The 14,766-nt window shown below is 37.8% G+C and overlaps 1 protein-coding gene across 5 annotated transcripts in view; it reads left to right on the top strand.

The window, feature by feature from the left end:
- The window catches only part of Rapgef4 (Rap guanine nucleotide exchange factor 4), a 283,143-nt gene that overhangs the window by 86,668 nt on the left and 181,709 nt on the right, over positions 1-14,766 (top strand). The window contains exon 2 of one of the 5 annotated variants that reach the window (XM_078017601.1): positions 8,388-8,479. The exons of the other annotated variants lie outside the window; for them this stretch is intronic. Coding sequence (XP_077873727.1) covers positions 8,388-8,479 — 92 coding nt within the window. The remainder of the gene's footprint in view (positions 1-8,387; positions 8,480-14,766) is intronic. 5 annotated transcript variants of the gene reach the window in all.

Below are 14,766 nucleotides of genomic sequence, written 5' to 3' on the forward strand. Positions count from 1 at the left end.
CGCTCTTTATTGAGTGCTGTCAAACTTCAAGTGAGACAGAGAGAGAAAGAGAAATCACTTTCAGAGGAGCTTAATTTGATGAAGGAGGTGAAATCATTACTGGGCTTTGAAAGGTAGGTAGGATTTGAGAAGACCATAAAGAAAAGGAGGGTCATTTTTAGTCTTCTGGTTATCTACTAGTTCGTAATATACTACCAAATGGAGTCACTTGAAACAACAGTACTTTTTAAATTTTGCTCATGAACCTGATGTTTGAATAGGGTTGGGAGGGAGAGATTGTCTGAGTTCCACTGCCATCATTTGGCACCCCTCAGAGGAGGATGCAGGCAGTCAAAGGCTCACAGTGGTGTGCCCGTGACCAGAACACTTACAGTATGGCCTTTCCATGTGGTTACTTGACCTCCTCCCAGCACAGGGGCTGGGTAACAAGAGCTAGTGTCCCAAGAGAACCAGGCAGAAGCTTCTTTAATTTTCTGGAGGAAGCCTTGGAAGTCATCAGTTGCTTCTTTGTCAAATGGAGACTATGTGCCACCCTCCACCAGAATCAGGGGCCAGCAGCGCGGGGGGGGTGGGGTGCGGGGGTACATAGGCTACATTTTTAACACATTGAAGTCACATTGTAGGAGGAACATGTGGGGTGGGGGGGAAATTATGGTCTTTTGGAAAACACAGTCTGCCACACAGTCCTGGAGTAGTGGAAATGCGGTTGCAGAGGTGGCCAAGTTCAAGACATTTGGAGGATCAGGTTGCAGGGAGCAGGGGATTTGTGGATAGGAGCTTGGGAAAAGGGTAGGAGTCTCACTGAAGGAAGTTGAACTTGGTCCTGCTGACGGTAGCAAGTCTTTAGCATTTTTTTTTTTCTTTGTTCACATCATAGTGTTCGTGGACTGGAATGTTTGGGCTGTGGGGAGCAGGAGTTTGTGGAAGTTAGAAGTGGCATAATCAACTGGAAATTTGTTAAAGTGGTCTAGATAGGCCATGCTCAGGCCTTGTGTAGGGTGAAACCAGACTGGAATAAAGTGACAGGGGTGAAAGACATTCCAGGGAATATGTGATGTTGAGATTAGTAAGAGGCAATAATGGAAAGGGAGAATAATAAAATGGCGATGATGTTTCACTGTTTCAAGCTAAGTAAAAATATAGGCTCTGCTCCTACAGAGGTTGGCAGAAGTTTTCCAACAGAACCTGCCAGGGCAAGTCAAAGTGTGCACACTTGGATAATTAGTATTTCCCAAGCTCCTACAGGGAGTTCTGTGCAGATAAAGGATGTAATTGATTTAAGCACATTTATAAAATTAAGATTTTTTTTTCTAAGTATGATTATATGGTTGTCTCATTTTTGTCTTCAGAGCATTCCTTAGTCTGTGACTACAGATCTCACAATCCCTCAGCCACAGTTCTGAAAGCCAAATAGTAGAGAAAACCAAAACTTTTTGTAAGCCCTGTTGTCAGCAATGAACTGAAAGGAGATGGAGGAGTCTGTGTCCCACTTAGTGGGTCTTCCTGTGTTTTTTTTTTCTTTTCCTTAATTACCTTTTATTTTTATTTATTTTTTAAATATTCATTTATTTCGTGTTAGATGTTTGATGTGTTTGACTCTGAGATTCTGGATGGAATCCCTATCTTATAGATGAGACTCCTGACACCCAGAAAACTAAGTGCTTTAACCAAGACACTTACACGAGGATGGGGATCTAAAAAGTCCACTCTGTCCTCCTCTGTGGTGAGCTCAGTCCCAAAGCTGTGCATGGGAAATGTTTGAAGAAGTGACCAGTTTCTGACACTAGGTGATAACTGTCTTGTCTGATAGGTGCTGCTATTTTTTCCCATTAAATAATTAATCCTTTGAAGGCAGGGACAGTGTGGTATTTGTGTCACTTACTTTTCATACAGAAAAAGCTTCATCTTTGAGGTTGATTGTTCCAAGTTAGGCTGTCTGCTGGGTTCATCAAGTTCTGGGGTCAGTCTTGTATTTGGTCAGTGCCAAGACTCCAGACTTGGAGCGGGCACAGTCTCCCCAGGGCAGGATGGTCTTACCCTCTTCCCTTTCAGAAACCTCATTTCAGTGTCCTACACTGGACCTACAGGATCTGGAGGCACAGGCTAGGAGTAAGTCCCTTATGTCTGTGGTGGTGCCACCTGGGAAAATGGGCATTGGCCAGCAAAGCACCCAGGAAACCCAGACACACTTCCACCCCAGGCTTTTCTCCTGTGAAGGCAGCCCGTGCTTTTTCATGGGGAGAAAATGACTTTGGACTTCTTGCCTCTTCTCATTTGCCCCCTTCCTCTCTCATACCCCGCAGTGAATCAGCTGTATGCTCTCAAGCATGAGAGTCAATTACTTTTATTGTTGGGCTTGGCTATGATTGTCTTTAATGGTCAGAAAATTATCCAGCATCTAAAAAAAACCACAATTAAAAAATTCAACCACAGTGTATCCCTGTGACTTTTGGCTGGCACTGAAAGAAGCATTTCCTCAGAGGAGTTCTTGCAGACATTTGGCATTTAGTACTTGTGTTTTGCATTTTTTTTTTCCCAAATGGAAACCTGAGGGCTTGTCGTTTTGTTTTGTTTTAGTCCTTCCAATATCAGGCATATTTTCAGCCATCCAAAAAATGAAAGTATCAGTTTAATGTCATTTGGGGGGGTAAGAAAACATTCGATAGTGAATAATCTTTGTTTTCTATGTGCAACATCAAGCAAATTTAGGAATGCTAAGCATGTTCAGACTCTGGATCTAGCTTTAAATAAATTGGCATCCATTTACTAAATGCTATACAAGTTGGGAAGGAAATTTTGACCAACCTTATAGATTGTCCAATAGGAATACTAATCTCAATGATCTTGGCCAAAGGAAGTACCCTGGGAGTCATCACTAATAAGAATGGCCTTGGGCATTTGCAACAGGGGTCCTGGGGCCAGCGATTCCAGTCCAAGTTGGGACTGCTCTGGGTTGTATGGGAGTAGGAAGTCCTGGAGCTTCGTGGACCTAGAGTATGTCTGGCCGAGCAGCAAGGGTTATACAAAAAGGCGTGACTAAATATGTGCCAGACGTCACCACCTCTTACACTTTCAGGGAGCCAGGAAGCCACAGTGGTAACACTTAATGAGATGGCTGACAGTCAGGGAATGTCCCTGCATGTGCTGGTTTGAATAATGCCAGCCAGTTTCTAGTGGGCAGGATTAAAATGCAAACCAAGCCCAGATTTTTTAATTTAATTAGTGTCTGGTGTTTGCCAACCAGAGGGAAGATGATGGAGTGCTGCAAACAAATAGCTTAGAGCTGTGCTGTCACTTGGACTAAGTAAGATACCCTGACATGACATAGCTGGCATGGCAGCTGGCCGGCTCCTCTGTGGGGCTGGCAATGGATTCGGCAGATAAGAGGGGGACGTGGAAATGTTCCTGAGTCATGGTCTATAGACAAGAAGACTTTTAGCAAAATATCGAGGTGAGATACACAAGATTTACCCCTTTAGCCATCTTAAAGTGCACGAGTCGGTGGCACTAAGCACTTTTATAGTGTTGTACAACTAGCACCACTGTCTACTTCCTGAACTTCTAACACCCCATAAAGAAACCCTGTACCTATTAAGCAGCCAGTCCCCAGTTCCCCACCCTGCAGCTTCCCAGCCATCCATCGCTCATCTGCTTCCCATCTGCAAGTCGACTTCTCAGGATGACACTGTAGCTTGGGGGGAGAGAAGACACTGGAATTGGAAATCAGGAGTCGGGGGCTCTTTTCCATTTGGGTTTCTGCCTTTATCATAATGTGGCAGCCCTGTTTTCATAGCGATATAAGGGAAAGTCTGTAACTTAGCCTTTCACAAGCTTTTAAAAACAATTTCATGCTGGTATATTTCATATCACAAAATCCACTCATTTCAAGTATAATTCAATGATTTTTAATATCTTTACTATGTGGTGCAACCATCTCTATACTCCAGCTTTAGAAAATTTCATACTCCCAATAGCATCCTGGATGCTTATTTATAATTAACCCTATTCCATCCCTGGACTCAGGCAACTACTGATCTCTTTTCTAAGTCTTTATATATTTGCTTTTTTCTGGACATTTTATGCAGTGAAATCACATGGTATATTGTCTCTTTCACTGATCACATGAAATCCATGATGCATCCAAGATGGGCCATGTCCACTAATTCCTTTTTCACTTCTGAATTGTATTCCTTCATTTACCTGCAAACATTTTTTTAAAGAATTTTTTTTTTGTCTATAATTTCTAGAGGGGTAGGTTATTAGATGACTGCTAAGAGCCTCCTCTTCCAAGGTGGTATACAAAAATAGTCCCAGGGGCAGTTCCAAATTCTTAAATCATCCATTTATTCAGCAAATATCTGTTAGGGCTTCCCAGCACCCTGAGCTCTGTGCTAGACCTGGAGGATGTGGTCCTACACTCTTGGAATTTCTGCTCAGGCATGGCCTGGATTTTCTGTTGTGCATAATTCCTCTTCTGGTGGGTCGATGGCACACAGATGCAACAGGATGGAACTGACATTGGTTACAGGTAGCTTTCTCCCCCGACTGTGTCTCTCAGGCATGCTCTGTGCTCCTCCTAGGTGCTCCCGTTCCTCTGAGTTTCCAGCACATTATTTTGGAATTGCTCATTTGCATGGCTCTCCTGTCTCTGGAATGTGAGCAACTTGAGAGCAGAAATGGTATCTCTTTACAGGCTGGGCTCAGTACAGCGCCCGGTGCATAGAAGGTACAGTGATTATTCGATGAATGAATGGATGAATGGATCCCATTCTGGCAAGGATCAAGAGCAAACAGAAGAATCGGGGACACATAGTCCTCTTCCAGTCTCTTAAGTTCCTGATGTGCTTATTCTTCTTTTTGTGGTTACAGAGTTGGTGTCACATGAGTGCTTCTTTAGGTCATGGCAGGAGCACAGAAGAAAAAATGTGGTTACTTAAAGTTCTTTCTGCTCCTTGGAACATAGGCTTGACCCATACTTCTGGCCACTGTCATTAGTCTCTTCATAGTGTTCCTAGGGTCACTCTGAGGGCATACTATTTAGGGAAACAATATGAAAATGATCTTGCATGTGCAGGGTGACTGGACTCAGATGCCAGAGGTGGTGACAGAATGGCTTCTCCAGCCGGGGCTCCAGGCCCCTCCCTGTTCAGTCCTGCCATTACCCTGCCTCACACTCTTAGCTCCTCCTTGACTCCTACCCTAGGCCATCTGGCCTGACCAGAACATCAGGAGTGAAGGAAACAGCACACATCGGGTAGCCTCCTATAGGACACAGGGCTGAAGGCAGAAGCAGGAAGACCCAGGAGGCCAAGCCAGGTGAAGTGCTTCACGTGAGAAGAAAGCAGGTGTCCATGAGGGCTTGATTGGTTGCCAGTGCTGGTGGAGGGGGTTTAATCAGTGTCCCAATAAATCGCTGGGACAAAAATATTAAAAAGAAAAGAGACCTTAAAAACAGACTGTAACTGATTAAGATCATGTTTTGTTTTGTTTTGTTTTAGGATTAAAAACGTTCACCTGATCTACTTTTAATAGGATCATTTGTTAGCCTTGTCTATTTGGCGACAATATGGGATTTTGCTCTTTCCGTGAGCATATTTGTTTTCATGATTATTGATTAAGGTTCGTTGGATTGGTCCATTGTAAATATTTATTGCATGGACTATGGCCAACCTACAACGGAGGAGGCTCCACTATAGGTCTCCATGACTCCACCTCTTACAGAAAGGCTCTCAGTCCTTGGGGTGGGCTATAGCCTCCCGGTTCCCTTTCTTAATGGTAGGCAAAGATTGAGTTGCTAGTTGAAAAGAAACTACGTTGGGTTTGGGTTGTTCTGTGATTGATGAGCATCTTCATTTAAAACAATTCATGTTTGAGGTCCCTTAGATACATTCTACCAATTCTATATTCATGCACAGATTGCTTCTCTTTGAGCCAGTGTCCTGTGAAAATTAAGTGACACCTGATCCTAATCTTGTGAATCAAAAGCCAGGGTGTCCATTTTTTTTTTTTTCCCTTCTTGACACTTTGCTTTTTAATTCGCGCTAGATCCCTTCTGTGAGGTAGTAGTTTCATTTTTTAGTATGGAAATCAAGTTTAATGAAAACTTACTTGCCATTTAAAATGATAATTTGTTTGATTTAGCATTCTTAATTACCTTGAGTAAATTGCCTATAGAGGCTCACACAATTTATTTGTTTGTTCAAAGTACTACAGTGTCATTTGCATATTTCCAAGGACACCACTTTAATGAAACTCGAGGGTGGAGCCAGGGCAAGTGCTGAGGGGGATGCTCTTCCCGTCTTCTTCTGTTTGTTCAGCTGGAAGATTTGAATCTTCCTACTGAGTTTTCACAAAAGAACAAAGTTTTAAAAAGCTTCAGTGTTGGAAAACCATTAGCAATCAAGTATTTGGAGAAGGGGTAGCAATTGCAGTAATGTGAGCAGCATTCAAGACCAGCCAGGGCCTGCCCCCTCAGCATCCCCTTAGTTTCTACCCCCTTGTGCCTCTCTTCAACCCCAGGGTAGCTGTCGCCATCTTGAGGGTGTATGAAGTCGTATCTTATTTCTAGCACATTAGAGGAGCTGACAGTAATTAGTTGGAAGGCTCGTGTGTGATATTGATAAAAGGTGTCAAATGTATATTCATGACCATGAATCGGTAATTCATTAATAACCACCCATAGGAGAGGGCTTAGGAACTTTTATAAATTAAGTAAGAATTGTTTCCTATTTTCATATCAATTGTTTTAGGTTTTATGTGTGAGTTTTAGCTCATGACCTTTGGGAATGCTATTTTGACTCTTCTTCGGGAGTTTCGTTTTGTTTTGTTTTTTTCCCCTGGAAGAGAGGAAAGAGGGATTTGTTTCTGGTTCTGGACAAGCTCGCAGGACAACTTCACAGAATCAATCTCTTATTTATTGATTTTGAGTGATTCCAGAGCTTAATCACTGGTTTACCTCCTAAATTAATGTATAGTTTCCCACTGTAAAGAACATAATAGAAAACAATGCATTCGTTTAAATATTTCCAGCTTTCCAGTTGCCTATGGCCAAAATGTGGAAAACATTCTAATAAGAGCCCTTCATTAGTATTAGTTACGTACTAAAAGCATCCCTGAGTGATGTGGCCGGAAGGCATATCTTAAACGGAGAGCGTTCTCTCTTTTGTACTAAGAAACTATTTGTAGAGAAAGTGTGTGTGCATCTTATGGAGCACTAATCATGATGGTAAAAGAATAACAGTCAGTTTTTGATGTTTGCACTACAATTTGGGGATCCATGATAAAGGCCGGAAGATTGCTCCCTTCAGTGCTTTGTTAAGCCTGTATCCTAATGTACTCTTTGTACATGAAGGACTGTCCCTGGTCAGCATTAGTGGGGCATGCTGTCCTTTCACAGTCCTGATGGAAAATGTCTATCTTGAAGCTCAAGAGACCTGCTTTGATCTCTTAATAACGCTAAGACCTTGGATTTCTCTGGACTTAGGTTTTCTTACCTGGGAAGTGGTTGTCTGTAAGTGGATTAGACATGATATAAAGTTATTCTAAAATTCTGGGTTTCTGTGATACTGAGTTGACTGTGATCCATATGGTTTTCTGGGATCTCCATACATCCAGACGTGGGAGTTGGGGAAACCAGTTCCTGAAGTCAATGCAGTCAGAAAATATAAATTAGGGCTAAGCAGATAGTCTCTCTAGGAACCAAGCCCCTGGCTTTGAGGGGCTCCCAGGTTCTGATGGCCTGTGAATCTGATGGTAGATTAAACCTTTATCTTGACCTGATCTGTGATTTTTTCTCCCTGACTTCCCCCTTGGAATGGGTGGAATGAGGATGCAGAGAAGGATCTTAGAGATAAAATGATCTTGATATCTAAAATAAAACTACCTTTGTTTAATGTAAACAAAGGAAGAACTCTTTTTAACTTATTGACTCAGAAAAAAAAGAAGACTAAATATTGTTAAATTAAAAAAAACAGTTTAAGAATCAACTTTTAAATGTTGATATTTTTGTATTAGTAAGAGGCTTCTCTATTTTTAATCAAAATGTAAATTGTTAATAAAGATCATTAAAAATTCAAACCATATGCCTAAGATATAAAACACAAGTTTCTTTCCATTTCCACTGTCAAGAGCTATCCACCATTAACCCACTTTTGTATGCTTCCAGATATTTTAATATGCACAGATAAAAGTAGTGACTATATACACACATCTTTTTGCCTTAAAATGGAATTAAACTGTAAATACAAAATGCAAATTGAATTTTTTAAGTTTAAATGTCACAACAAAGTATATGCTCATTTAAAAGCAACACTTGGATTTGTATAGTTATGTGGATGTAGCTGTGTGGACAGTATCACTTTATAACACAGTTCATCTTTCTATTTTAGGAATATCAGTGAGGACTAGACATCTCAGTGTTACTTGCCCTGAACTTATACATAACCTGGGTCCCAGAATGAAGATAACCTTATTCTTTAAGGTAGCATTTTATTAGCTATTTTGATAAATAAATGTATACTCATTGTCAAGAAGCTAACATGTAACCCTTTCCTAATTCTATATTTAGAGACATTTTTAACCTAATGCTTATATAGGGAGTGTTTACTGTGTATTAGGCATAGTGTTAAACATGTTTTAATTTGAACATCTAATTCTTATAACAATCATAGGAAATATTATTATTATTACTATCCCATTGAGATACTTTATGGCTTTTTTATAAAATAATCATGTCATCTGCAACTAATGGTATTATTTCTTTGTTTTCAATCCTTATACCATTTAAAAATTTTTCCTACTTTATTGCACTGGCTAAGACTCTCATTACATGAGTGAATGGAATTGTGAGAGTAGACATGCTTTCCTTGACCTTGATCTTAGAGAAAATGCATTCAACATTTTACCATTAAAAATGATTTCAAGAGCTGGGATTGTGGCTCAGCAGTAGAGCACTTGCCTAGCACATGCGGGTTCCTGGGTTTGATCCTCAGCACCACATAAAAATAAATAAATAAAATAAAGATATTGTGTCCAATGACAACTAAAAAATAAATATAAAAAAACAAACCAAAAAAAAATCAAACATGATTTCAATTATATATTGAGGAAATCTTTTATTTTTAATTTGCTATTTTTTTTATTATGTGAATATTATAAATTGCTTTTTCTAAATGTATAGATAAAATTCTATATGGCTTTTTTCTTTTATTATGGTAATATTTCAAATTACATTGATTGATTTTTATTTACTTTTATTTTTATTTTTTTTTTAAGAGAGAGAGAGAGAGGAGAGAGAGAGAATTTCAATATTTATTTTTCGGTTTTTCGGCGGACACAACATCTTTGTTGGTATGTGGTGCTGAGGATCGAACCCGGACCACGCGCATGCCAGGCGAGCGCGCTACCACTTGAGCCACATCCCCAGCCCTACATTGATTGATTTTTAGAAATTAAAACAGTATTACATTCCTGAGATAAATTTGATCATAATACAAAAAGGATGATTGTTCTTATATATTACTAGCTTTTATTTGATAATATTCATTAAGGATATTTGTGTCTGTGTTTGTAAATAAAATCTGTGATTTTATTTTATTAAAGCATATTTATCAAATTTTAGTATCAGATTTATGTTGGTCTCAAAATGAGTTGGGAATTATTTCATCTTGCTCCATTTTCTAAAAAAGTTGTATAAGACTGGTATTACATTTTTCTTAAATGTTTGATAAAATTCACTATGAAACTGTTTATACTGGAGTTGTCTTTGTGGGAAGAATTTTGATAACTTTTTTTTCAATTTCTTTTGAAGGTTTGCAGCTATTAAGATTTTCACTTTCATCCTGTACCAATTTTGATTAATTGTATTTTTCAAGGAATTTGCCCATTTTACCTAACTTTTCAAATGTACTGACATAAACATGTTTGTTATAGTTAATTATTGTTCTTTCAGTATAGTAGGATGACTAGAGAACTCTCATTTTTATTCATTATGCTGATAATTTGTATTCCATTTAAAAATTTTTTTCTTGATCAGTCTAGCTAGGAATTTATTAAGTTTTTTTTGTCTAACATCCAGTTTTTGGCTTTCTTGATTTTTTTTCTATTGGTTTTCTATTTCATAAATGTCTTCCTTTTTTAAAAAAATACTTCCTTCTACTTACATTGGATTTAATTTCCTCTTTTTGTTTTTCTAGTTTTTAAGATGGAACCTTGAGCTACTGATTTTAGACCTTTTTTTCCTTTTTACCATACAATTTATTTTTACTATAAACTTTCCTCTTAGAATGGCTTTAACTGTGTCTGACAAATTTTGATGTATTGCATGTTTTGATTGTCATTCAGTTCAGAAATTTTGTATTTCCTCTAATTTCTTCTTTGACCCATAAGCTCTTTGGAAATGTATTGTCAACTTTTATATATTTTGAGTTTTCTAAGTATGCTCCTTCTATTACATTTTAGTTGAGTTAAATTATAGTAAGAAAATATATTTTGTAGGATTCCAGTCTTTTAAAACTTACTGAGATTTGTTTATAGTACATCATATTTCTATTTTGGTGAATGTACCATGTACATTTGAAAAGAAGGTATTCTGCAGTTGTGTGTAATGTTCAAAGTGTCAATTAGGTCAATGTATAGTAATGTTCCAATCTTATATGTCCCTACTGATTTTTTGTCTTATTCTATCAATTTTTGAGATAGCAATGTTAAAATATCCAACTAAAATTGTTGATTTTGTCTGTTTCTTCAATAATTCTGTCAGGTTTTGCTTTATAATTTTCTATTTTATGAATCTATTATTTTTATTCTTTCCGAAGAATTATCTTTGTATCACTATAAAATGGTCCTATTTATGCCTGATAATTGTCTTTGCCTTGTAATTCAATTCATATAATTTTGGGGATGGGTATTGAGGAGTTAACACAGAGGCAATTTACCACTGAGCTACATACCCAACCCTTTTCATTTTTTATTTTTAGACAGGATCTCACCGAGTTGCTTAGGGCCTAGCTAAGTTGCTGTGGCTGGCCTCTAACTTATGATCCTCCTGTCTCAGCCTCCCCAGCCACTGGGATTATAGGCATTTGCCACCATGCCCAGCTAATTCATATGATGTTAACATAGCCACTGCCACTTTCGTGTACTTTCTCTTTTCCTGATATCTATTTTCCCAAGCTTTTATTTTTGAACTTTTTGTTTTTTTTTTATTTATATAGTATAGAAAACATATGGATAAGTTTTGGTTTTTATCCATTCTGAAAAATTAGAGTGTCTAGTCCATTTACATTTAATATAATTATTTAACTGCTTGAATTTAGGTTTGCTATTTTTGTCGTTTGCCTTTTCTTTGTCCTATCTACATTTTATTCTTTTATCTTCCTTTTTTATCTTATTTTGGATTAAATGAATATTTTTTAATATCCTTGTTTAGTTTGGTTTTCCAGGAAGAAAATGCCAAGATAAAGATAAATGTGTAAGACATTTATGTGGCACAATGCCAACAAAAGACAAGAGGAGAAAGAGCAAGAGTCTGAAACCTATTAAAGAAGGGTCAAAAGAAAGGAAGATAGTGTAGATAGTCTCAGACTGCACTGCAATTTTGAGAAGGTCTCTGCCAGCCCTAGTGGAGGATACTTGTGTCAAGATTGCCAGTGGACAAGCTTTGCATTGGGCAGAGATGGCCAAGAGCTGGTATCCCTGCTAGCTCAGTCACTGGCTAAGTTTGAAGAACATAGCTTTGACTCATTCACAATGGATCCTAACGGGATTACAGTTGGATGCTCTCAACTACTGTATTCCTTACAGATGATCGGCAAGTTTCTTCTAGAAGAGAGACCCAAGTGGGAAAATTTCATGGCTGCCCCAAAGTCCACTCTAATTTTTCTATTGACTTTTTATTTATATCTCTGAATTAATTTTTAGTGTTTGTTCAGGTATCAGCACATGTTCTTGTAACTTTTCACATGGTACTTAGAATTAATATTATACTGCTTCATGTCAAATATTGAACCTAATGCCAGTATAGTTCCATTTACATTTCCCCAAATTCTTTGTGCCATTCTTATCCTGTATATTGCTTCCATTTATTTCATAAACTCCACAAAACTGTGTTATGTATTTATTGGAATAGTTGTATGTCTTTTAAATAATTTAAAAAGAAGTGTGTGCGTGTGTGTGTGTGTCTGCCTGTCTTTTATATTTACCATTTCCAGCGATCCTCATTCCTTTGTGTAGATCTAAATAACCATCTAGTGTCATTTACCTTTATTCTGGAGGACTCATTTCAATATTTCGAGTTAATGGTGACTAAGTATCTTAGACTTTCTTTTTTTTTTCTTTTCAAAGATGTCTTCATTTAGCCTTCATTGTCTAAGGATATTTTTACCAGATACAGAATTCTAGGTTGATGTTTGTTTTCCTGTTGGCACTTTAAACGGATGACATATTCCATTATCTTCTAGCCTCCACTACTTTTGATAAGTTAGTGTAGTTTTCTTGTATGTAATAAGCCACACCCCATCCCCATTTGCTTTCAAGATCCTCTTGTAATCTTTAAATTTTAGAACTTGGAATATGATGTGTTTGGGCATGTATTCATTTTTTTTTTAATAATCTCCCTTGGGTTTGCTGAGGTTCTTGAATTGGTAAACATGTCTTCATTTTGAACCATATTTTGGAAAATTTGGGCCACTATTTCCCCTTCAAATATGTTTTTTCTGCCTATTCTCTCACTCCTCTTATCCTTCTGGGATACCAGTTAGTTACATATGTGCTAAACCTTATGCCATATGTCCTATTGTTCATTAAATTTTTTGTCTGTTCTTCAGATTGAATAATTTCTACTATTTTATCTCCAAGTTCACTGACAAATTTTATTACTGTTTTTCCAGTATGCTGTTAGGTTTAGCCAATGGATCTTTTCAGATATTATACTTTTTAATTTTAGCATTTCCATTTTCTGCTTTTCTTTCTGCTTTTCTACTGAGATTTCTTTAATGCCCATAAACATGGTTATAATAGCTGCTTTAAACTAATTCTTGTTGTCTGCATTATCCCACAGTTGGTGGGACTCTGTGGACTACTTTTTTTCTTTGAGGATATGTTGTTACATTTTCCTGTTTCTTTGCGTATCTGGTAATTTTGAAATTCACTTTGGACATTGTGAAGGATACATCATAGAGATTCTGAAATTCATCACATACTTTAGCATTGATTTGCTGGTTTTGCAGGCAGTTAACTAACGGACAGTAGCAGAAATCTCTGTTCAGTTCTTTTCATGATAGCTGGGGTGCTTGGAGGATGCTCCAAGCATATATTGTGTGTTAGTTTCCTTGTATGACAAAGTGCTTGACAATAACAACTTAAAGAATGAAAGGTTTATTTTGGCTCACAGTTTCAGAGTTTTGGTCTATGATTGACTGACTCCATTGCTTTGGACCTGAGATGAGAGAGAAGCCAAGGACAAGATATAGTTTCCAAGGGCACAGACCTGAGACCCACTCCCTTCTACTAGGTCCCACCTCCTTTATTTTTTACCACCTCCCCATAATTCATTTAACTTATTCATCCATAAAATGGATTAATCCACTGATGAGGTTAGAACACTCATGAACCAATCACTTCCTTAAAGGGGGACACTTCATATCCAAACCGTAACATAGTATTGGGATCAGTCAGAGATTTGATCCAATCTTACGTACTGAATTTGTGGCTATCTTTTCTCTGAAATCATCTCCCTCATTTTCCAGCTTCTGTCATCTTCCCAAACTCTGCTCACTAATTCCTTAGCTAGTAAGACATTAGGCTCCTATACGAATAGGGCCATCTCAAGTCCCCTGGGACCTTCTAGTATATGAAAAACTATAAAAGCTGGATGATTCATTAAGTGCCATTCATCTAGGTACCATCACCCCCTTTGGTTTCTACCTGTTCTTGGTTACTCTTTAGTGCCTTCTGACATGTTTGTTGTTGTCATCTACAAGAGGGTTGGTATGATAGAAGTGAGTTTTGAAATCAGAAATGGAACTCTATTATTGCATTTTATAGGCGAATTTAACACACACACACACACACACACACACACACACACACACACGTACCACAGTGAGTTTAAGTCCCTTACCCAAAGTCATACAGTGGGTAAGTGGTAGAGCTGTGATATGAAGACCAGAGTCTTAGGATTTCTTCTAAGGCAAGGTTTTGTGGTATAAATTTTTGGCAATGAAGGGAAGTATAGGAAATATTATGAATCTTATGGTCACATTTCCTGATGTATTAGACTCACCTCTAGTACTCTTTGAATGCTTCAGGTAACTTTAAGTGTTTACATTATTTTATACCCAAGTTTATACATAGCTGCATTAAAGAATCATGCTTTTTTTTAATTAAATGCAACGTAGGTCTTTAATTTCCTAAAATCCCCTATTTTCATGGTCCTGTGATGTTCAACTTCTCAAGCCATCTTACTTAGAAACTGGTGAAGTTTGTCAAGTAGTTCATTCAGTGATTAAAATAAAGATAATTTTTGGAGGAGAGTAATATCAGTAGTAATGTAATTAAAGTATATGAGTGATTTCCTGAAGAAACTCAAAACCGCAGTTATGGGATAAATAGTGGACTTATATGTAATTAGCTGATGGTAAGCCATAGATCTTAAAAGGACAACATTAGGCCCAGTTTGAGTAATACTTGTTTCAGAGTTTCTGCTCTGTTTTGATGGTTTCCCTTTTCCTCCTCTGGCCTAAGCCAGTTTGAATTAACATTCATCAA

The sequence above is a fragment of the Ictidomys tridecemlineatus genome, chromosome 7 (assembly GCF_052094955.1).
Source record: "Ictidomys tridecemlineatus isolate mIctTri1 chromosome 7, mIctTri1.hap1, whole genome shotgun sequence".
Taxonomy (NCBI): domain Eukaryota; kingdom Metazoa; phylum Chordata; class Mammalia; order Rodentia; family Sciuridae; genus Ictidomys; species Ictidomys tridecemlineatus.